At 43.1% G+C, this 25,074-nt stretch overlaps 1 protein-coding gene across 19 annotated transcripts; it reads right to left on the bottom strand.

Moving 5' to 3' along the window:
• Positions 1-169: 169 nt before the first annotated feature.
• ehbp1l1b (EH domain binding protein 1-like 1b) lies at positions 170-24,391 on the bottom strand. Of its 19 annotated transcripts, none has more exons than XM_034549524.1 (28): positions 23,585-24,348; positions 20,437-20,494; positions 19,761-19,856; positions 18,995-19,048; positions 18,716-18,894; positions 18,346-18,464; positions 18,127-18,216; positions 16,272-17,057; positions 15,516-15,581; positions 15,238-15,372; positions 14,882-15,118; positions 14,580-14,754; positions 9,825-10,337; positions 9,433-9,537; positions 7,822-8,889; positions 5,562-6,395; positions 4,371-4,611; positions 4,129-4,277; positions 3,842-3,890; positions 3,393-3,717; positions 3,113-3,183; positions 2,881-2,917; positions 2,735-2,787; positions 2,248-2,368; positions 2,003-2,102; positions 1,837-1,910; positions 1,464-1,578; positions 170-1,198 (listed from the first exon to the last, which is right to left on the bottom strand). In XM_034549524.1, the coding sequence occupies exons 1-28, from the start codon at positions 23,686-23,688 to the stop codon at positions 1,111-1,113; spliced, it is 6,042 nt and encodes a 2,013-aa protein (XP_034405415.1). In that variant the 5' UTR covers positions 23,689-24,348; the 3' UTR covers positions 170-1,110. The 19 variants fall into 19 exon arrangements, with proteins under 19 accessions (XP_034405415.1, XP_034405416.1, XP_034405421.1 ...); XM_034549525.1 differs by having other exon boundaries at positions 2,248-2,359; positions 23,585-24,345; XM_034549530.1 differs by having other exon boundaries at positions 7,822-8,073; positions 23,585-24,339.
• Positions 24,392-25,074: the final 683 nt, after the last annotated feature.

Raw genomic sequence — 25,074 nt, 5'->3', positions numbered from 1 at the left:
ATGCAAGCAAGCAACACTTCCCTTTTTTCCCTGTGAAAGGGTTTTTCTGTTTTTTGGGGGGAGTTTTTCCTGATCGGGATGTTGTATGTGTACAGATTGTAAAGCCCTCTGAGGCTAATTAGTAATTTGTGATTTTGGGCTATACAAAATAAACTGAATTGAACCCATATTTTAGTAATAGTTTCTTCAACATATTTATCAATATCAATCATCATATTTTCAACTCATTAATATAGACAGCATCAGGTACACAGCGTGTGATAGTATACAGTAGTAATACATAGGAGAGAACCACTTTATCAGTGCACATAAAACAACATGCTTACAGTAGTACAAGGACACAGAGGAGAGGAAACCGCTTCATTTCTGTGATTCAAGCAGGCATGAACATCACAGCCACACATTATTTAAGGCGTTCAGGGTTTGTTTGCACACAAGATTGAATAACTCCTTAAAATGAAGAACACTTTCAACATATAAAACAATCAATATTGCTTTTTTGGTTTATAAAAATGTCATGTTGGGGATTATCTTTAAGTTTAAAACATGTACCCCGTACTCTCAATATTGTGAGTTTGAGTCCAGCTCATGTTTCATATTTTAAATTGTTATACCTAATGTGTTTTGGCATGTTATGAAAGGAAAGGACAAGGCACATTATGGTTTTAATCCAGCAGATTCTGACAAGCTCTAGTCGTGTCAAGAAGGGGAACCTGTTCTTAATTTTTAAAAAAGAAGAGAAAAAGCCAGTGTTCAAATACTAAACAAACTCACACATGAATACACACAAAAAACAACCGGACACATTATTTAAATAAATAAGAATATGTGAACTGAATCAAAAATAATACTTAAGACGGATGGAAACTTTGACATAACAGTTATTCATTTTCAAGAAAACACTTTCATAGAAAAGCCCCTCTTAATGGGTTTCAACAGTTCTTCAGGAAAATAAAGGCACTCATAAACCTGAAATATGGACCTCCAAAAGTCCTGAAAGGTCATCTTTTGCAAATAAAAGCAGTGTGTGTGTGTGTGTGTGTGTGTGTGTGTGTGTGTGTGTGTATGTGTGTGTGTGTGTGTGTGTGTGTTTGCGTGTGACCTCTCATCTCACTGTAGGACACATTTATCTTTGTTATTATATTTTTGCCTCCTCATCTCCAGGCCGCGCTCTAGACGCTCATCCTCCTCCATTGCCCTGGAAACACAAACACATATATCAATACAGCGCATCAGACATGAACTCTTAGCCATCTATACCCAGACCTGTATCAATTCAAATGTAAATAAGGAATACAAATAATGTACATCGTTGAACTAACTACATTTTATGTTTTGCAGGTCAGTCTTACAATAATTTACCTTCAGCTTTTTTACTTTTCAATGCTTTCTCTGTAAGGTATTTTCGGGATTTTCTGCCTCCCTGTGACTTGTTTTGTCTTTTTCACCCCTCACACACTCACCCTCTCTCCTTGGCGTCAATGTCCCTGATGATCTCGTCCCGCTGGTTGACCAAAGACACCAGCTCTTGGAGGAGCAGCTGCTCCCTCTGCTGCTGTGTGGATGACTTCTGCCAGTCTGCAGGATAAACGGCAAGTGGTTACATCGTCATTCACCTTTACTGCATAATACATCTCGCAAGAGACTTTCAGCTGTTTTACTGGTGCTGGTGGCGAACAGCAGATCGGATGGCACATTGGTTGCCAGTGGTGGAATGTAATGAAATGCATTTATTTGATTGGTTTTAGTTATCAGCATGCCAGTCATCTGTAAATCCCTTTGAATGACTGCTTTTACAGTAAATGAATACTTCTTCCACCTCTGTTGGTTACTAACCTTCTATGGCCATCATCACCCGAAGTTCCCTGTTCAGGAGCTCAAACCTCCTCTCCAGATCTTGCTCCTCTTGTCTGTAGACAGGGTCGATAATCAGAAAAAGTGGCGTGTGTACCGTATGTGTGCGTACGTGCGTGTGCATCGCTTGTGTGTTGAGAGCTCTTACAGCAGCTCCAGATTGTCCTGTCTGCGTATCAAAGCGTTCTTCTTGTTCACCAGAGTGAACCACTCCTGGATCAGCCTTTCTTCTTCATTACGGTCGCTTCCTGTAATAACAGGAAAACACGAGGCAGTTTGTTTTCACGCCGGTATATGAAAAAACATACTCCGTTCACTGATGCTTCCTGAGTCCTTCCTGTTTATTACTTATTGATTATATACTGTATATTCTCTACGTGTGTTGAGACTCACCTGTTTCCATGAGGCTTCGCAGTCGTCTCTCCACCACAGCGGCTCTGCTGTCGACGTGCTTCTGCTCCGACTCCAACGCTGCCAGCTCACTCAGCACATACTGACTGGTGTCCTGCAGACACTGACCACAAGCCACATCACACACACACACATACACACACACACACACACACACACACACACACACACACATACATGCAAACACACACACTCACACATGAACATACACAAGAGAGGAACAAATGGGGAAGGAGATCAAAGGAAAGAGGGAGTTGGGGAAATAGGAAACGGGTAGAAGAAGATGGTCAAAAGATTAGAGAGTGGCCAAAAGGATGGAATTGACGTGAAAACATTTGTAAAAAGTAAAAGCAAATATGATTCGTTCTTTCTGGCAGCCATCAGTGATGTTAATGATTTGATTTGATGTGAGCAGGAGAGTCAAAGATAAAGAAAAGAGTAAGAGTTAACTGAGGAAGACATAACTGACCATTGTTTCCTCTTCTTGTTTGGGAGGCTGGGTCACAACTGTACTCTGCAACCCTGCACACAGAGACACACACACAGGACAACATAAGTGTTAAAAAGAAAGTTGAATAAATACCAAAGTCTTTGAAAGGCTTGGGCTTTACTCACCTGTATTATTAGTGATTCCTGTCTTTGTGTCTTCATCCTGTAAGAAAAACATGAAACAATCACATACAGTAACTATTACAGGGCTGACATGTGCAGTAAATGAAGGCCATGAATTTATTTTCTCTAGGTGTAAATACAATTGAAAGTGTTTTTTTAAATCCTGTTTTAGAAAATGACATTACAGTTTAAACATGAAAGTAAGTTCCCGTTAAAAAGAAAAAGACAGCGTCACCTGAGTTGGTCCAGATTTGACTCCTTTGGTAACCGACCTTGGTGGTGGGACTGGGGTGATTGACTCGTCCACTAAAAAACAGATATGAACAACTATTAGAAGTTGGATTCTTGAACCTAATAATTCATCCCAATTTCTTTCAACATGGACTGGAATCTTAAGTGAGTTCGACTGAACAAATTGCACTCAAAGGTTCCTGAAAACAAATGAAAGAATCATGGTAAAAATCATAGTAAAAGTATAAGAAAGTTGACATGTTTAAAGGTGGCATAGAGGCTACCTTTCACCAGTCGTTTGGTCCTCGGTGGTGGGACGACCAGCGTGCTGCTCCTTCCTTCCTCTAAGCTCACTCCTTCGTTCAGTCTGGCCATGCAGAAAGCAGCAGCATCCACGTCAGTGGGACCGGGGCCGGAGAGGGCGAGGCCGTAGCTGGACTGGCTGCTGTTGTGCTCTATCTGCAGCACGCTCAGCTCCTGGTTGGTGAAGTGTGAGCGGATCTGGCTGAGGTAGGTCATGACTATGAGCCTGTCGGGGACAGACAGGAGAACCATGTCGGACGGCTCCAACAGGCGAGAAATGCTCAGCGCCTCGAAACCGTCAAACGCCTGATGTGGTCAGAAGACACATGCAGAAGCAAAGAGAAATATCTGTTAACAAGTGAATTATCAACACTTCTGATGGCACTTAAGAGCTGAATATAAAATGTGTCAACATGAGCCACGTCTTTACCTTCTTGTTGTTCAGCTTGATGTCATGAGAGTCCAACTGGTCAAAATCTCTAATGGGACAAAACCAGAGATGAATATAATAATAATATAAGCAACATACAGGTTAACATTTAAATTCATGTAGGGCTAACAATAACTTTTATTATCGATTAATGTTCTTGTTTTTTTGTGGATGGATCATTGAATTGAATTGACAATTGAAGTATTCAAAGAACTCATGCAAAACAAAGATCAAACTAGAAAGAGGCATGAAGCTCAGAAGCAGGTTATGATATTTGAAAGTCGTACATGTTGTCTGGATGGAAATTATGTAGGATGGCACAGAAGGCCAGACCATTTCTCCAGGATGTGCTGAAGTTGGTGACCTTTACCCCCCGGTACCCGTTGGTGATGTCCTGACACCACTGGAGCAACGACTGGCTGGAGGTCACCAGGCCCTGCAGGAGGAAGAGGAGAGAGGAGCAAGTTCAGTTTTGTTTGTGTGTGACTTATAAAGCACGTCAGCACGGATTATTATTATTAACATTTACCTTGGCTGCATCGTCCTTCCCGTCAGCCTCTTCTCGGACCATTGGTGCAGGCCGAAGGGACTTAGGGTCAGAAGTTTCTTCTTCTGGTAACGTAGGAAGCCGAGATGTGGTAATCTGATGGGGAGGAGTGATGTGTGCGTCAGAGCGCTCATCACTGGCGTGTCTGCTGGCGGCGTCTCCAAGCTGTGATGGCGTTTTTTTCTCTCCACCATCAGGGAGGTCAGCACATTGGCCTTTTAGCCTACGAGGAGACAGGACATACACAACGGAGAATGCCGGTTCATGAACGTAAAGGCACTTAGTTTTTGGATCCTTCCAACAGCGACGAGCGAGAGACATGCAAGCTGGCACGACAGATGGCGGCCAAGCCTTGATGTTGTGGGGCATGACAGGGGAACATGCAGCAGAACCTTTTGCATAGTTTTCTCAACACAGGTCGATGCTGTTCGGACAATTTCAATCACCTCAACAAAGCAGATTCAACAAACGGGTGTTCAGTTGTGTAACTGTCCATGCTTTGGGTATTCAGTTGAAAAACACATCATACAAAGCAGCAGTTCTTGAAACTATGCATGCGGCCAGGTGGCAACACACACACATTGCCAGAGCTGGTTGAAGTCTTTTGAGAGTTCAAAAGAAAAGAGAGTTGCTTGCTAAGCTGTGTTGCTCGTGTTGTTAGTAGCATGGCTTTATGGATGCCGGTCTGATGATCTGTCCACCACCACAGTCCAGATGGACATGATGAAAATGACAAATATATCCATGGCCAAGAGGATGATTACATATTACTTTGGATTACAGATTCTCTGACTTCTCTTCCTCTTGTGCCTCCATAAGGTTGACATTTGTCTTGAAAATTAAAATGAAAGTAACATTTGGTACATACTTGACTCACTTTGGTTTATGACCAAATAAACTCTTCCATCAGCCTCATCTGTACTTAGTGAGATGTTAAACATCTGCATGTTGATTTTGTCATTTAGTATGCTGCTGTAAGCATTTAGCTTAATGAACTCCAGCCTCACAAAGCCAGCGGTGGCTAAAGACTCTTCATTGTGTTGTTTTCATACATAGTAAAAAAAAAAAAAGGCTTTATACTTTTTTATTTTCACTAGATTTGACTTCATGTCAAATCTTGAGTGAGTGTCAAGCTCATTAAAGATCTTCTGGAGCAGCACATGCTGGACTTACACATCCTCCTCCCCTTCTTGATTTTGCTCCAGCTCATTGGCCGATGGCTCCTCTGCCTCAGTTAGTGATATTTCCTGCAGGGCATCACAGCAGGACTGACCGTGATCAACAAGCTCTGTGGTGTCACAGTCAATATCACAGGGGTCGGGGATGAGGAGCTTCATACTGCGAGGGCCAGAGACAGGGGACGAGTCACCTGTCATCAGATGGATTTTAGCCAACAACAGCCTCTCCTCCTCTTGGAGCTGTCGGTCTTTGGTTTGTTGGTTGAGATCAGGGGTGTGTGTTTGTGTGTGGGGGATGTTCACTTGAAGACTGTCACTCTGTGTGGTGTGTGTGTCCTTGTTTTCTTCATCATCCCTCATTTCAAGATTCTTGGGTTCCTCTGTCGCTCTTTTGGAAATGTTTACCCCATCGATGATCTTACTGCCGTTTGTTCCTGTGTGCATCTTGGTGATTAAGTGCATGCTGGCAGTGGTTGTGGTCAGAGGAAGTGGCCAAGGCACCACAGATGATTGAACAAGTTCTTCCACCACATTGGCTGCTACCTCCAGGCTGTGGCCAGTGTTTGTGGCATCATCATTTCTCTGTTCTTTTATTTGCGTTTTTTGAGCTTCACTATATTGGGGAGCAGATTTGGCTCTAGTTTTCTGACCGTTTCCCTCCTCTTGATTGGACCCAGAAAGAGGTTTGAGATTAGGATGGTCTGCCAGACTGGTTAGAGACTGTTCAGGTGTATTTGGGTGACTGGTAGAGGAGCTGTGGTAAGAGGTTTGTCCACTGGAAGAGAGTAAGGGGGGCATCTGGGTAACAGCAAGTGATGTGCGGCCTGGGCTGAAGACAGAAAAAGAGATTTCAGACCTGAACCTAAAGGCTGACCAGATCCTTATCATGCTCCATTCCCCTCTAGCAACATACGGCCTTTTAACTCACGCAGCCAGAGATCCATATTGTTAATATCACAGAGGTCGGGGGAAATTTAAGTACTGTATAAATAGACATGGTTGGTTGTTGCAATACTTAAAACCAATCACCAATTGAGGGTAGAGCAAAGTCTTAAAGAAAGACACTCCTGCTAAATCTCCCGACTGTCTCAAGATTACCCATGGTCTTTATATCCCCATTGTTTTGAAAAGATTTCCCCCCGACTTGCACAAGTTTGACGGGATAGAGGTGTGGCTATGCAAGATGATGGCTAACTGTACAACGAAACAAGACACCAATTTAAAACATGCTCCATCCTCCACTGTATTGCAATATCCAATGACCAAACCAATCCACTTGTCCATGCTCATTGACGTGCTACAGCTGCAATGAGTACTGAACCAAATGAGAGGAGACAATATTCAATGACGACAGCTGTGTAGACATCAACCTTCATCGACATGAACATACAGTAGATGCAGATACATCCATTATACAGCTTCCCCTTTTTCATGCTGGCTGCCCTGCTGCTGCATCTTTGACCAAATCCTCCTTTCTCCAAGTGCAAATGACAAATGACAACAATATCAGAAAAACTAGTAACGTTTTGCAAATTGGCACTATTAAAAGTATGCCGAATTAGCTATTGGCAGTTCCTGTTTGCAGTTCATCCGTGGATAGACAGACAGCTATCACTGGATTACTTTGGAGTTTTAAGGAGTGATTATTTTGTATTATCTCGAAGGAGACTTATGGAGAGGATGTCTTTGGAAAGGGTTCAGTTACACAGAATATAAAATGTGTGTATCATGTCCGTGTCTTCAGATTGAGTCACGACTCTGAGAAGGAGTGAGATATTTCAAACCAGTTGTTCACTAAGGGTTTTAAAGTTCCATAACTGTGTTGATAAGCAGGCTTTACATTGTATTTGACCCCAATGTCTCAGTTTTAAGTCCTAACCAAGACAAGATGTGAAGAGGAAATTCCAGTTTCCTTCACAAACAACATGTTCATTATGTTGTTTGGGGGGGTCACATATAGTACATGACTCACATCAACATGCCAAAACACAACTTTCTTGAAAAAGATCTGCAGGAAAAGGCCAAATCCTGAGTAAATGAAGGATAGTGCTTAGTAACTATTATTTCGCTGCAGATAAAGCGAGTGAAAGCCTCGATGATCAGAGGACGCACACCACAAACTTACAGGCAGAGTTCTCTGATCCACAAGATGCAGATCTCTCCCATGTAGCCAAACTCTTTCCTGGTTATTCATTGCTCTCTCCCTGCAGCTCTCTCTATCTCTCTCTCTCTCTCTCTCTCCCAACCTTACTCACCCTGCTTCCCCTTCCATGTACAGCTCAGCCAGCCAGACGGAGCCGAGATCTTCCTGTCCCCTCTCATACTCCACCTCCTCGTTATCCTTGTCCTCCTCGTCCTCCTCTCTCAACCACACTGGGATGGCACCAGATTTCAGGTTGGAGTTGCCTTTTTGAACTGATCTCAGAACAGTATTATCCAGGGCTTTCTTAACAGTAGTTACGGAGTCCTCGGATTTGACTGATTGGGAGTCGAATTGGTTTGTTGATCTGGGTACAAGGACAGAATCAGCAGGTCCGGTTGAAACCAGTTGGACACTATTAGTTTTCACGAATTTGGGATCAGACTTGTTTTCTGGCTGTTCTTCATCAACCTGCAACATTTCATCAACAGCAATATCATCCAATGCCACTTCCCTTAGAGGAGGCCAGTTTTTTGATTGGTTGTTCATGACTTCTTGCAGTGACATAGAGCCAGAAATCTGTTTCTGGCTGCTATCCTCTTCCCTTTGCTTCACACCATCCTCCACTACCATGTTCTTCTTTTCCCTTTCCATCTCCCTCTTCCTCTTCTTATTTGCATCCTCAATATGCTGCTTCCTTTCTTTCGCTGCCCTTTCCCTCTCTACCTTTTGAGTGTTCTCCAGCGCTTCCCTCTCGTTTTCCTCCCTTTCACTCTCCATCTCTTCCCTCTCCTTTTCCAACCTCTCTACCTCTTCTCTCTCCTCCCTCTTCATGCTTTCTATTCTCTCCTGATCTCTCTCCTTCTCCTGCTCACTAGCAGCCAGTCTAAGACTTGCCACCAGACTTAACCCATGTGAAAGTTTCTGAGTCAATCCAGTCTGTTTACTAATGATCTGGTTTTCTGTCGTATCAGAGAAGGCTGTGGGTGGAGAAATGTCCACGCCAATGGGAACCAGTGGGTGGTCATCTGGCTCAGCGGAGTGCAGAGTCTGTGCATCTCCTCCATGTAAAGGTGGCTGATCTTCATTACTTATAAGGATGCAAGGTTGGCCTGCAGAGCGGTGCGCATGACTTGCATCAGTAGGTCCAGTTGTCTGCAGGATGGAGGTCACTGTCTCATAGCTAAAGGGACAGAGACGAGGGACAGGAAATCTCTGAGACAGTTCTCACCCTAAGATGACCTCAGCAGGCTCTGAACAGTGTGACAGAAAGCCAGTCAGCATGCTTGATTAAGTAGTTCCCTTTTCTCAGACTTTGTTTTGGTGCTTGTCCAAAACACACAGAGGAAAAATGTATTGTTGGTCTGCTATATTTGCTGGCCACTATTCGAAAAGGTATGCTTTTATCTTTAAAACACTTTTTGTAACCTCTGATATGATTATTTAAAAAAATATATAATTATGCTTTTGAAGATTTAACTTAGAAGATTATTATAGTCAATTATGTAAAACATTATCCCTCTTTGGAAGTTGTATTTGTATAACGTGAAACATTTGGAAATATATGTTATTGTATTTGACAAAAAGTTTGACAAAAAGCAGTGTTCTGACTGTATTTAAGCTTGATATACTAAAACCTTTTTGCATAATGCCCCACACTTAAATAATGGATTATGTTTTATAACAAATAGACAAAGATAGGCAACAGGCAAGCAGAGAGACTCACCCTTTGTACAACACCCCAACTACTGCTGACATGAAGCCAGCAGGCGGCTCCAACTGCTGCTCTGTAACACACACATCTGCCTCTGTGTGTGCACACTTCTGAGTACTACGACACAAACACACACACACACACACACACACACACACACGCGCACACACAACATGTACTCTTGTGAAAAGCTCTCAACAAATAATGTCCATTTAAACAGCCAGTCTAACAGCAGAGACGGTGGTTGAGATGAAGAGAACAGCATCAGATGGTTAGGCCGCAGCACCATAGAGGAATGTTAATCAGTACATGTACTTGTACAGGTGTGTGTGTGTGTGTGTGTGTGTGATTTGCAAGCAAAAGCAGACATATGCCACGCTGCAAATGAATCGTCACTGACTCACCCCCCTGTTTCACCACCCTCCTCATGCTTCTCCTTTTCGTCAGTGCTCTCACTACTTTCCATCCGTTTTTCCGCTCCTGTCTCTGGTGTGTTCTCCTCTACTGTCGCCCACAGCTGCTTTTCTGCATCGCACACTGGCTCCTCATTGTTGGTGAAACTCTCCTGACCACCAGTCTCGACCTCAGCTGGTTTCTCCTCAACTGCTCCCTCCTGTTGTGGTTTTCCTGATGGCTGGAGAACTTGTTCCGGCCGCAGTCCTGGTTCTGGTTTTGAGGGAAGCAGCGGCTCTAGCGCCAAAGCTGTGCTCTCGATGGTTGTTTTGGGGGAAATATTGGGTGAGGTTTCTGGTTCAATGCTGGGTCCCTCTGGCTCTTTGGGCTCTTCTATAACTGGTGGTGCGCCGGGTTCAGCCGGAGTCGGGGTTATGTGATGTGTTGCTGAGTCTTTTACTGCTGTTGGTTGGTGCTCCTGACTGACAGGGGTGTCCACCTCAGCAGCATCTTCTCTTTGTGAGCTAGAAGAAAAAAGATAAAAGCACATGAAGGAGTTTTAGTTTTACAGTTGCTACCTACTACATTGAGATACCAGAACAGCGAAGCAGACAGACCCGCAGATAGACAGAAAGAAAGATAAAGCAGACAGACAGACATCCCCTCATCATTACCCTCGGCACAAAGGTTTTGTACCCTCCCTTTCAGAAGTATCTGTCTAACTTTTCCCTTCTAGCTCTTTCCATAGAGGAACCTCTGCAGCAGACAGCGCCTGTGGAGGTGGCACCAGGGTTAAGACCTCTAATCTGAGTGGTCTACCCTGAATATTTGGGCCTGAACAGATGCCATGTGGACTAATTGTGGCAGATATGTTCTTTTCTGGGAGTTACAATGTTTGGCAATGAACTTTCCTCTAAGAGAGAAGGCTGCCCAATACTGGATTAAGGGGAGAGAAAGAGGGTACAAAATGAGTGGGGGCAGGTTGAAGAATTTCAAAAAGAGTTCAGCAGCAGAAATAGGAGAGCGGAGAAAAGCCAAAACAACAACGACAACACAAACATCTAATAGTAGGGGTGGGCAATGCCACAAAATGTGATACCCAGTAATACCCCGGCCAGGATCACTGATAAATACTTTGAAATTATTAGAAGCAGAGAGGAAATGTGTCATGATTAATGAGGTAAATGCATCAATGGCACTGAATATATTTGCATGTTAAAATGCAAGACAGCTTTCAATGGTAAATAATGTTTTTTTTATTTTGTGGATAGTACATGAACACAAAGCAGCACAATCTAGTATTGCTACTGAAGACACAACTTATTATTGATGGTATCAATACTTTGGGGTTTGACCTCCCCTACAACATAGATCATCTTACATGAGCAGAGAATCACAAAATAATCATCACAGAAGAACAGAGAAATAATGATTCAGCCCAACGTGAGACTACATTAGCACAGAGTTGCAAAACAAAGTCAGATGTTTGAATCAGTCGAAAGTGAATTTAAAGTAACTTTTGATACATTTGATGAGAAATGACATCAATACCTACAAAGTGAAATAATGACTTTTTATTTCAGTGGTGTAACTCACCGCTCATTGGTGGCAGAGCTTGGTGTATCAACTGATTGAAGGGTCATCTTTCTGTTTTGTGATTGGCTGAGAATTTGAGCGGGCAGCTGCTCGGATGAAATGCTGGTTTGGTCCGGAGGAGGGAGGTGGGGAGCAGGAAGAGGAGTTTGTGTTACATCTTTAAGAGCCGTGGGCGAGTGTGTGAAACTGGGAGGAGGGGTGTTGGTGTGTGCATTCAGCCGAGGAAGTGGTAAAGAAGAAGGAGAAACTAAAGTTCTCATCTTTTGCTTATCCTCATCGGACTTGTTGGCCTCCAGACTGCGGATCGGAGCAGCTCGATCCTCCTTACTCCTCTTGTTTTCCTCCTCTTTCTTCCGTCCTTCCATCTCTTCCAGAAGCTTCTTCTTCTGTTCATCCTCTTCTTTTTTTCTTTCCTCTTCCTCCTTCATTTTTCGTTCTGCTTTCTCTCTCTCCTCTAAATGTCTCTTCTCCTCCTGGTCCCTCTTTTTCTTTTCCTCCTCCTTTTTCTTCTTCTCTGCCTCCTGCCTTATTTGCTCCTCTTGCAGTCGTCTCTCCTTTTGTTTCTGCTCCTTTAAGAGTGTCTCCATTATCCTCTCCTCCTCCTCTTCTCGCCTTTTCTCCTCCGCTTTTTTCCTGCGCTCAACTCTTTCCTTCTCCTTCTTTAAGAGTCTCTCATTCTCTTTCTCCTCTCTCCATCTTTCCTCCTCCCTCTCCTTTTCCTCTTTAAGTACTCTCTCATTTTCTTCCCTCTTTCTCTCTTCCTCATTCCTTCTCTGCTCCTCCTCCCTCTTCATCCTCTCCTTCTCTGCCTCATTTTTCTCTTTCTCTACCTTCTCCCTCTTTTTTCTCTCTTCCTCCTCTTTCATTTTATGTTGTTCCATCTCTTTGTCCTCCTTCAAGCGTTTCTCCTCCATATTCTTCTGCTCTTCCACCTTCAGGAGCCTCTTTTTCTCTTCCTCCCTCCTCCTCCTTTGCTCCTCAAACACTCTCACCTCCTCCATCCTTTTTTCCTCCTCCTCTTCTTTCATTTTCCTCAAAAATCGCTCTCTCTCAAGTCTCTTCTCTTCCTCCCTCTTACATTTTTCCTTTTTGTCCTCCACCTCCAGCAGTCTCCTCTGCTCCTCTCTGTTCATTTTCTCCTCTTCATTCCGCTTCCTCTTCTCCTCTTCTCTTAGCTTCTCCTGTTTGTCTTTTTTCTCCTTCAGGAGTCTCTCCTCCTCACATTTCTTCCTCTCCTTCTCTTTCTTGACCTCCTCCTCCTCATGTAAGAGCCTCTTCTTCTCCTCCTCTAACAGTCTCTTTTTCTCTTCCTCATGTTTTCTGCTCTCTTCCTGCTTCTGGAGCATTACTCTTTGCTCTTCCTCATTCCTCCTCCCTTCCTCCTCTTGTTTTTTCTCCCTCTGCTTCTCCTGCTCTGCCTTGATCATCACCTCCTTCTTCATCGCTGTTCCCTCTAACCGCTCCGTCAGTGGCTTGTCTTCACCCACCGTTTCATAGTTTTTGTGCAGACTGCAGAACAAATAAACAATATTACGTAATCCCAAATCTGTGTGTGTTTATTATCAGTTCACATTTTGCAAACTTATTTTTTAATGCTCTGGATCTTGATTTTATCTGCAAATATAAATACTCACCCCGGAGGATACCTTTTGATAGTATCTCGCTTAAAGTCTTCCTCCTCCAGAAACAAGCCCCCTGATTCATATGACTCAAAGATGATGTCATCAAAGTCAGGCTCTGGCTCTGCCAGGGGTGGCTTTTCGGCCCTAAAGGCGCTAATAACACCCATCTCATTCGTTGGTGTTTTCAAATCAGCTTCCCCCTGAGCATTTGGCTGTTTAGGAGTGATAAATGCTGCCACAACATTGGTGGAGGGCTGCTGAGGGGTGGAGCTCTCACAGCAGGAGAAGGGCCATGGAGGGGGCGGGGCTATTATCAGCTCTGAATGGGAATGGGCGGGACTGGAGACAGAAATATTGGAGGTCAGGCTCGAGAGATGAGTGGGTGAGACTTCAGGAGGTGATTAAGGGTGGAAACAAGCAGGCCACAGAGCAGACGACAGACCTGATAATTATTCCACTGCCATGTACGGTCAGTGCAGCAGGAGGCGGGGTGCAAACCACTCTGCAACTGTTAACACACGTTAACATCAAGGACATACAGGCACCAAGCACAAAGGAACCATGAGGCCTTGAGCAATAGTTTGACAAGTCTCTTGTGCAACAAACAAGGTTAAACTGTTACTCAACCACACACGCAAGCTGAAACAGGTTCGCCTCAGTCAGCACTAAGGTGGGCCAGCTTGACTTTGCCATGATGCTGATCAATACATATGATTGGATTGGAGGAATAAGACCCTACTTTTTCATCCCTATGATGCACTGCTGTTTCTACAAAGATTGATGTCCGAATAAGCCATATCGGCAATAGTATGGAAACTGAATTAACCGAACATCTGTGCAACTAAGAGCAATAAAGCGTATTTGCTTTCATGCAGAGAGTTCGAAGATTGATACCATGCTCATGTCTGTACGGTAAATATGAAGCTAGCTTGTTATCTTATTTTTGCATTAGGAGTGTGAAACCGCTAGTCTCCCTCTGTCCAAAAGTAATACAATTTGTCATATTTTGTTCCTTTAATCCGTACAAATAAGTCTTAAAATGACGCCACTTCCATTAACTGGGTTATCTGCGGGAGTATTTTTTGTACAGATTAAACAAACAAGATATGATATGTTAATTAGTGAACTTCAAAGGTGCGGGTAGGTGGATTGTGTTTCCTTTGGACGGAGACAACCTACTGTTTTGCCGGTGTGTCCGGTGTTTATGTTATGCAATGCCAACTTTCTCTTGCAGCTTCATATTTGAAAGACAGGCATGAGAACATTATTCATGTTTTCATCAAGAAAGATAACAAGTGAATGTGACACAAAACTATTCTTTGAAGCATTCATGCAATTTCAAGCAGGTAGCCCATCTCAACGTGCACAGATGTGCTCTGTGCGTCTATGTTTCTCCCGAGCGGTGCTGGGGCGGCCACAGCCTCTACAGCTCTGGGGTGTGATGACACTTTCTCGCTTCACACAGCGATTCGGGGGCCAAACTTATTTCTAAGAATCCAAACCAAGCAATGTAAATGTAGTCACTCTGATATCATCGTATGACCTCACCTGATACTTGCTGGTGCATCTTTGATGGCCTCCTTTGAATCCTGGGCAGGTCTGATTTGCTGGTTGGATACTCTGATGTTGGCCACTGCCCGGTTATTTTGAGGAGAACCCTTATCCCGGCTCGGAGGGCTCGGAGTTGTTTCCTCGTCTACTTGAGTGAGGGGGAAAGTTGAGCCTAAAAAACAAGATTATGGGTTTGATGAAGTCTGCTTCCAAAAAGTAAAAAAAAAGCACAAGGTAATTCATTGTCTTGGCTGTAAAACAGCCTGACAGCGGATTAATTGATTACTTCGCTGGTATACCTGACTGACAGGAGCTGATCGGAGCGGAAGGAGCAGAAGGAGATGCAGCAAGCAGAGGGTGAGGAGAGGAGAATACAACTGAGGTGGAAAGAGAAGAGGAGCGAGGGGGTGAGGAGAATGGAAGGGAGGCAGTGAGGGCTGGAGCTGCGGGGTCACAGAGGGCATCAAGGTCAGGACTACTCAGCAGGGGGACAGGGGGGATGTCGCCACCAGATGTCAACCATGTCCCCCGAGCACCTGAGGAAAGCAAAGAGGAAGGAGAGGAAGCAGAGGGAAGATGAGGCGGAGACTAGATGAAGCAGGTTCATGATGGTGGAAGTCTGAGGAGAGTAAAACACGACAGTGACAATGGTTACCTGACTCTACGATACTGGGGTGAGTTTTGGGGAGTGGAGCTGACTCAAGAGGAGGTGCATCAGTAGAAAAGGGAGATGGAGAAGACGGGCGGATGATTGAGTTGACAATCTGAGGTCTGAAAATGTGAGCACGGCCTAGTTGAGAGGACAGACGATGAAAGATATTAAAAGCAAAACATAGAAGGACAGAAGGGAAGAACATTTGATTTTCAAAGCTTTTGAAAGAATATCAGTAGTGGAGCATCTGTTTATTCTAGCCAGTCACCACAGAGACAGACCAGAGACTGAAGTAAGAGCGTCAGGAGTTTGATCCTCAAGGGGGCGCCATTGATGTGAAATAGGAACTGAGGAGACGAGAGGGAGAAAGAGGAGTGATGAACGGAAGAGGAATAAAGACAAACAAATGTATATTCAGCGAGAGGTAAACGGGGAAAGGGGAAACAGCACAGCTAATTTCATGTTGTGCATTTTACTAATTGTACTGTAGCTACTACGAGTTATGTTTAGTATTGCCATTACATTACATGAGATATATTCTTATTATTTATAACAAGTGATAGTATCCCAGGGGAGTTTTAATGTGCATTTGTAAAGAAGTTTATGAATAACAAGGTGATAGAAAGATGCAAACTTTGATGCTGTAAATCGACTCTTCAAAAAAAGAGTCTTCTCTGCATCCTGAACTTGTGAATACCGGTTTATATTCATAGAAAGTTGGATTTAATATAAGGCAAAACTGAGACAAAATATGGAGAAAGAAAACAAAGAACAAGCAAATACTAATTTAGCACATCTAAAGCGGCCACAACTGCACCAATGTCAAAACGTCCACATGTTTAACTCTGATCTAAATTCTGATATCATGACAAACTGATCTTCCTCACACCACACACACTGTGTATCGGAGCATACTCGTAAAGTAACATGGGCGTGACTCTAAATGCTGTGGAAGACAAGGTCAAACCGGACCAGCACTTATAAGGAATCTGTTAGTGGAACGCATGCAGCACGCCTGTCTGCAGCCACATTGATACCTTTTCCTGAGCACGACTGGAAGATTCTGGGCAAAGAGGGAGGCTGAGAGAGGGTCCGGGCGAGTGGAGGGTGAGCGGATGGAGTCAGGGTGGGCTTAGAGGCAGAGGAGGATTTAGGTGGGAGAGGCTGGGAGCCAGTGGAGATCGTCGGATGGCTTATAGCCGTGGATACAGTGACAGAAGACATTTGGGGAGCCGGGGAGGAAGAAGTTATGATAGTCTTGAGTGATGACAATGCAGGGGAGGGAAGTTTTGGAGGTAATGAGGTGATGCCAGCTTCGGAGCTACTGGGCGGTTTAAAAGGCAGTTTAGAGAGGGTATTTGAAGAAGGATTTAGGGGAACCGACGGCACTGCTAAAGAAGGCTTCACTGAGCATTTGGGAGATGGAGGATGAATGGAAGAGGAAATGTTTTGGGTTGAAGGTGTGATTATGGGTGCGGTGAAGGACTTTGGGGATGGAGAATTTGCAGGAGACACATCGGAGAGAGGCAGGACAGAGGAGGCACTTTGGTTTGAGGGAGTAGCCGCTGGGAGCTGGGAGCTTGGAGGATTAGGTAGCGGGTCAGAAGATGCAAGAGCCTCAGGGAAAAGAGGGTTTGATGATCTTTTATGCTTGGATCTGGGTGAGGGCTGAGGGGAGGGGCCGGGGGACGGTTGGATCTCTGACTGAACAGGGGGGGTGGTGAAGGGGTGTCGGCTGCGACGGGGCGATGGGCGAGGAGCAGTAGGTAGAGGAGGACGGGAGTGGACGGCAGGACTGGGAGGACCGCCCTCACGCCCACAGGCTGGATGAATAGATGGAAGGATGATGGATGGATGGATGGATCAGTGAAAGTCGAGTTTTGCATAAAGAGATATGAAAAAGAGAGGAAAAGGTCATGAATTGAGAATGAAAATTAAATGAACTGGGAGTCAATGACAGTTGATGATTTGACTAAAGCACAATGAAAGTAACTTAGTTCATCTACTTCAGTACTTCAGTGTAGTTTGGAGGTTCTTTACTTAAATATTTCAATTTTCTACTACTTTATACTTCTATTCCACCACATTAAAAAAAAATGTAATCAATCTGTTTTATACAAATTAACTAATTTCACAACATTATAAACTCAATTTTAATTGTTTTAGTGCAGCAACCGGCTTTTAAAAAATATGAATTAGTATTTTATTAAAAAGACTATTTTTCATTTAGAAATATCTTTCCATCAGAGGAGTTTTCTTGCAGATTAAATTGCCTATTAATTCAAAATCCCCTCGACCAACAACAACACAAATGCTGCTCACATATTAATACATAAGTAATAGTTATCATATCATATATTTACCAAGGAGCCTGAAAGGGGCCAATCTGCATAATGAGCACTTTAATTTTATTTGGTAAGTTATCTTCTGTTATTATATATATATGTATTATATAATGAATGGAGCAGTTTAATTTTTACAAGTATTTTTTAATTGTTGCATTTTTAATCCTACTTAAGTAAATGATTTTTCCACCACCTATTGGGTTAACAATGTGTGCCTTAAAGCCATGCAACTAAGATTGGTGATTTGACATTAATGTCTCTCTGGACACATTAACCTGTAATGCCATGTTGCATGAAGCTCTTCATGCCTCCAAACAAACTTCCAAAACATCTTTGGCATTGGTCATTACATGCTTCTCAATAATGTCTGGATGGGAAATATGTGGTATGCAGAACAAATGGCATGAGTGTGTGAATGACTGTAATATAAACTGAGCCTCCCAATAACAGACAGGTTGAGAGAGAGCATTCCTGGTCACACCTCCTCCTCTCTGGCAACCGAAACAAACAGCAGGAGCAGATGGAAGAAAGGGCAGGAGGAAGCTACCTGAGACTGGAAAAGATGGTCCAGTGGAGTCTCGCTTGTCAGGTGGAGGGGGAGCAGGGCGATTCGGGCGAATTAGAGTGTGTGGAACAACTGCAGCGGCCAGGAAAGAGTAGAACGAAAGAAGTGACAGGAGGAAAAAGAAGGTAGAGGAGGAGGAAATGTCAGAAGAAATACTTCACAGTGAAGATCAGAGAGCAGATGCAGTGTCAGTCGGCCCACCTGTAGCAGTGACAGACTTCTTGTCCTCCTCTTCGTCGCTCTCATTGAAGTCGTCCATGTTGCCGATATCTGCGGGTTTGACACTCATCAGGCTGGCCAGACTCTGCATGTCTTCATCACTGAGGAACAAGAACATGAGAGCAAACATGTATCACATGTATCTACTCAGTGAGGAACAAATCCTTTTGATAAATAATCAAAAGTATATCAAATGTGGTTGAGACATCATTTCTCAAAATCCAAAGTGAAATTGTATTACTCACAACAAGTAAACGCATAAAAAAATCCTCTTCTCGTTTTAAGTGTTTGGTGTCCATGTTCAACTAGGTATGGTTAAAGCACTCATCTCTGAGATAAAACTACGACTCACGTGGCTTTCCCCTCGCGAACGAAGACGCATGACAGCGACAGCTTGAGCGTGGCCTCCACCACTTTGACGGACAGCGGCTTCAGCGTCAGCGTCAGGTCGGTCTGGGTTGGCGTCGGACTGGCAAACCGCTTCAGGTTGATGTCTGCTGATGCCAGCACCTTGCGATGTCCCTTGGTCTCCTTTACATGGCCAACAAAAACAGCCGTGATCCGTAAAGGATTTTGAATCATATACATTTAAAGAATCATAAGCAGAGGGATAGTCAAGAGAAATACTTACACCCTCAATTACAAAGGTCCACTCTTTGTCCTCAAACTCATCAGCATTGACCTCCTGGAGAGGTGAGAACAACGACGAGGTTTACAGTCGACACATCTTCCCGGATCATTATGCAAACTGTTTCACACACATGTTCTTGTAATGGATACATACATTAATTATTCTGGTTGTGTAACAGATGATTTATGCAACAGGTGTAATGTGACACACATATCGTTGTTATTATTATATAATTGTGCATTTTTGTTTATTTTTACTATTTGTATCCAACTTAAATCTTAACTGTATACTACATTCTTCTGAGTAAATTCCTAATATTTTTTTTAACTGTTATATGCTGTGTATATATATGTATATATAAATATATATATATATATATATATATATATATATATGTACATAATATTTGGTGTATAGTTATTATTTCCAGTAGTCATCTATGCAATTCAAATGAAGCATATTGCCATATGAATACATGACAATATACATCATAGTATATTGTAACTTGTTTTTTACATTCTTATTAAGTTTTTTTTAATTCATTATTTTACTTTATTTTGTTGTTGTGTGATCGATGTGTGTCTCGGCTTCTGTTATGCTGCAGTTTGCTTTACTTTTAAATAAAGTACTCTGAACTCGACTGGACCCCTCATCCTCTTGATGGAAGCATCTGCGTTGGTTATATTTCTCCACTCTCCATTTTTTACGCTAATTCATCCCGCTTGTGTGTGTAGAGTAAACAGTGTGCTCTGTTTTTTTTTTGTACCTTGAAGAGCGTAACAGAGATGTCGATGTTCTCTGGGACCGGCCACACCACCATACCCCTGTAGGGGTTTTTGATCCCAGGCTGCCAACTGTGGAGCTGCACAACAAACAACGTTGGTGAGACAGTGATGGAAGAAGTACTCCAAACTTTTACTTAAGCAGTACTTAGTGTATAAACACTCTGTTACAAGTAAAGGTTATCCATTAAAAATGTCATTTAAGTAAAAGTATTGGCATCAAATTATGTACTAAAAGTAACATTACTCATGCAACACAACTTCTGTCTAGTTTTAGAATATTCTATATTATATAAATGAGTAATCAATGTGTACATCCATGTAATGTTGCACCTGTTAAAGGTGGAGCTCATTTTAGATGGATTTACATACTGCCAGGTAGTTTAATTTATAAAAAAACACTTTTGTGAGATGTTGCTTTAATAATCAGAATCTGCTAAATAAGAGGTAACTAAAGCTTCAAAATAAAAGTAGTGCAGTCAAGCGTACAATATTTCCCTCTGAACTTAGTGGAATATAAATATAAAGTAGTAGAAAATGGAAATTAGTACCTCAGAATTGTTCTGAAATACAGAAATTGAGTAAATGTACTTTACTTTCCACCTCAGGAGACTGTGAGCGCCTCTAAGCGTGCATGTTTGTGGTGTTTGGTGGTTTCACCTTGGAGCACATGCGTCTGTTCCTCCTGGTCCACACCACCCTCAGCTTGTCTGGTTGCCTACAGGGAAAAAAACATAAATCAACACGCAGAAATAACGTCTCGCCTCATGTTGTTTCCTGATAATATTGATGACCTAATCTGCTCCTCTGCAAAAAGGACTCGGCTTTAAAAAAAAAGTTCAAACAACCATTTGATCAACATTAGTAACTTTACAAACCCCTCAGTGAAAGGACAATAAATATTACTGTGTTCATACTTCACTAAATCATGTGGCCAAACAAATTGGATATTATACTAAAACAAAGGAAACAAACTCTAGCAGAAGGTCTTGTGAGTCCCTGGAGGATAACAACACCCTGGAGTCAAAGACAAGGCACTAACGTGAGTGAGTGTTTATGCAGACGGCTGTGATGTCATTGGTAACATTGGGAATGTGTGTATAGCACATTTGTATATTTCATGCAGCTGTTTATCTGTAATTAGGCTAGACAATGTATACTTTGTGTTAATGTATGTGTGTGTGTGTGTGTGTGTGTGTGTGTGTGTGTGTGTTTGTATATGCGTGCTGGTAACACATGTATGTTTGTTTCCATTGTATTTTCTCAGTCCTCTGTGACAGGAGGTGAAACTGGAGTCATGTGATCTGAGTCTGTGAATGTGAGGTGTGCATCTTGACAGGAAGTAAGATTCCCCTTTACAAGAGAACACACACCCGCACACACACCAAATAATATACCAGTACATAATCATAACTCATGATACTTCTCGAACTCAGAGCCAGCTCTAAATCCGGATGCTCTTTTGAATGTTAGTTCATAGATTAGCTGAATATTGTCTCCAGTTGCAGTGAATCAGTGCTCAAGTATAGCACACACGGCAAGTGTACACACACGGCATGTGTGTGTACACGTGTTTATGTGGCACAGTTTGTGTGTTTGGGGGTCAGTGGCATTAGAAATAGCCTGACACGCACAGCGGGGATAACGGAGGGGAGAAAGAAGGACAAACTGGAGACGAGAAAGTATGATTCAAACACAAAGACACAACAACACCTTCTGAACCCGTGAGCTCAGTACGTATGGCTTTTACACTGGCAAACATTAGAGTGTAATGCAGTTGTGTAACATGTAATTACTGTAATTGTGTTTTTTTAAATTCAGCCGACGGTTTAGTCCACAGCTGACTAGAGGAGTGACAAACATGACCCATGTTGAAATGTTTCGTTTTAAACAGCATGTGGTGTTTGTGAATGTGTGTAAAATAAATCAACTTACTCACCAAGCCCATCTTATGTTTTGGTCACATAAAGCACTTCTTGTGTTACTGTAAAAATAGCCTGTTGCTAAGTCTTTAATTATATCTCTGCCACTAAATTGTCCGTGTCAACATCATTTGATAATTTTCTGACTGTTGTCATGTCCGAGCTTCCAGGCCTGCTTATCCTTGGCCCCCCTTGGTTTCCTCTGTCCAAAAGAGCTGGTAATGGTGGATATCTTCTCCTTCCAGTCATGGTATTGTGTAATTGTTCTTTCCGCTTAGAGAAACAGGTTGTGAAGACGCCATTGCAAATATAATAGAAATGAAAGTTGACGTACTACTTGCATATTTACAGGCCTGATCGAGGACTAATTTGATTGACCTACGTACACATCAGACAATTACAGAGCAACATTATAACTCCTTTAAAGACGATTGTGGCAACCTGGTGAATGTGGATCAGTATTCCCTCTCTTTTAGTTCTGTTTTTAGTCTCTTTAACTCCAGAGGGAAGTATCTGACTCTGTAGCTGCTAAATGCTCCAAATGTTCACAAGCTACTTGCTGACTTTGTCTGTCTGCTGTTTGGTGCTGAGCAGGTAAAGTAGAGAGTTCTTTAGAGCTGCTGTGGCCGATAACCAACACCAAAGAGCTGTGAGAGTGGACCTTACCAGTAACGCTGTGGACAGCTATACAATGAGCTGAACGCTTGATTTTCTTTTGAAAAACCACTGTAGGCCTAAAGTAGTAGGATTTTGGATTAATTTCCTCACTTTCCTCACTTCTACCTGTCCTCTCTTCTCCTAGCTATGATGTTTCACACACTAAAGGGTCACCAACTCTGACTTCATCCGGTGTGGGAGTTGTCACTCTTTCTCAATCTATTCCTTTCCTTCTATTTGTACACACAACAGCTCTCTGCTGCTGATCAAACTCTGACACTTTATTGACAAACGCCTTCAATCATTGCAGGATAATAGAAAAACACAACAGTGTTTGTTATCGCGCCGATGACAAGCTGCTGACACAATTATTCCAAACTTCAATGCAATCTGGACTGATAAGAAGGGGGGCTCCAGAAAAAGGTGGTGATATTATTCCCAGTATTGCTTTTCAACGTGACTCTGGCATCCTTTACTGACACCTTTTGACAGTATGGTGTACGTATGCTTTCTTTTTGATGCTGTGTCAGTGTATGTCAGAGCAGAATAATGCTCATTGCTGCATCACCTGACCACCTCCCAAATGTTTTGGAGAACAAGTGGGGAAAGCCCTCCAGAGCTGGAGCGCTACAAAGTGATTTGATTGCAGCTTGAAAATGAAATAACAGCGAGACTACTGATTTTGCTTATAATTACAATGATACATGATTGAATATTGAATATTGATGTTGAATGTAAAACAACATTTTGCTCACAATGTAGCACAGACACTGGGTCTGATTACCTGAGTTTGTATACATCTTCAAAATAAATAGGGAATGACAGGGACAAATACAGACTATATGCTCTTCATATTCATATTGGTTACACGTCTGTCAATGTGGTGTTTTACAGGTAATGTCTCTGTACACATATGTATTCTAATATCAAATGATTAGTCAAAGAACAATGATCCTTGGGAATGGACTGTTTACTGATAACTGCCATAAGGTTAACACAAACCTTGTCAATAGGCGCGGTCGGGAATCGAACACACTATCGCTGTGGAACCGCTTATCACATGGAGGCCACACACATAAGAGGGACGCCCTCATCCTCGTCAATGTAGCGGAAACTCTCACAGCGTGACATTATCATAATGGAGTCTTGTGATAGTTAATAACGTACTAAACCTGTCAAACACACGCCCATGTGAACTCTTAAAGTCAATCGTAATGATGCCAACTCACCATTTCTTTGTACACTCCAACACTAGTTCCTGGTAAGAGGCAACGAACTGAAACTTTGAAGCTTTTTTACCCACGCGCTGCAGTCTTTTCCAAACCGAAGTCATCGCTTCCTCTGGTCAGATATACAAAGAAAGACAGACTCCGCGCAACAGGAACCCAATAAATTCCTTAAAAGGACTTCTTCTTCTTCTTCTTCTTCTTCTTCTTCTTCTTCTTCTTCTTCTTCTTCTTCTGCTGCTGCTGATGATGATAATGGACTTCACACAAGCTGCGACTTGCGCTCATTGGCAATAAGTTGAATCACGCTCAGAAATGTCGTCATGGAGTGAAGGAGCCGAACAGAACTGGCAACTCAGCCAGAAGCAAAGAGGAACCGATCCGCCCCGCTGGCTGTCATTCAAACAGCCCATAATGCGCTGCCGTGACGCGTGTCAACCAACAACAACTGCAGCGGCACTGACAGCGTGTCTCTCTTTCTGGCAATAATCCACATGGAGCCACGTCTTGTTGTAAAGGTCTGATGCCTCCCCTCCTCCCGTCAGTGGCAACAGCCTGGGAGAGAGAGAGAGAGCGAGAGAGAGGGAGAGAGAGAGAGAGAGAGAGAGAGGGAGAGAGAGAGAGAGAGAGAGAGAGAGGGAGAGAGAGACAGGATATGCAAAGACTTTGTGGTGTAGCAGTATGCAAAGCTCTTTCTCTTCGCCGCTTCACTATCTGTGTGGAAGCACTCAGGAGACAGTCTGCAGTCACCTGTAGACTTTGATCCTCTGTGTCACCGGAACAAGCTTATCTGACTATTCCTCACAATCAGCTCTGCACACTCAGATCTCCTGCTGCAGGTGTATGAAGCTGTCATGCAACGCCCAGTCTTTAAGCATAGCAGCACCCGTTGGCTGTATAACAAATATTACATTAAAATTGAGCTCATACTCAAGGCACTTCCTGAGTTTCCGTTGTGTCATTCAGTGAAACGTGTGCTTCATCCAGTTAACTATACAGAGGAACAGTTTCTATGTAGAGGGCCAGTGTGTGTGTGTGTGTGTGTGTGTGTGTGTGTGTGTGTGTGTTCAAGCTAGGTCAGAGCACAGGGATTTTCCTCAGTGAGAGCATGAGTGTATTTTTAGGAGGGGTAATGGATGGATGGACAGAGGCAGCTGGTGGGGGGCAGCAGCAACTCTCTCATGACTCAGAGTTGGTCTAATATTACATCGTGGGTCGATTATTCAGAGGTGCATTATTGCTCTATAGGTACCAACAGCTTGCACCACTTCCTGTTTCCCCTCTTCAACAGATCCGACCAAAGTGCTCCTACATATTCACTCAGACCTTTGTATTGTGACACCGTCACACATTAAAGTCCTTTCCACCCCCACCCACCCAGCCCACCCCCCCCCCTGACAGCCACTACACTGACCTCCAGCCTGGTGTATATTTATTCAAATAATCCCCTGACTATAATGCCCTAACAGCCCTTGCGAGTAACTATGTGGAGT

Source organism: Cyclopterus lumpus, chromosome 14 (assembly GCF_009769545.1).
Source record: "Cyclopterus lumpus isolate fCycLum1 chromosome 14, fCycLum1.pri, whole genome shotgun sequence".
Lineage (NCBI taxonomy): Eukaryota > Metazoa > Chordata > Actinopteri > Perciformes > Cyclopteridae > Cyclopterus > Cyclopterus lumpus.
The sequence above is the reverse complement of the archived record's forward strand: the minus strand, read 5'-3'. Positions and strand labels throughout refer to the sequence as shown.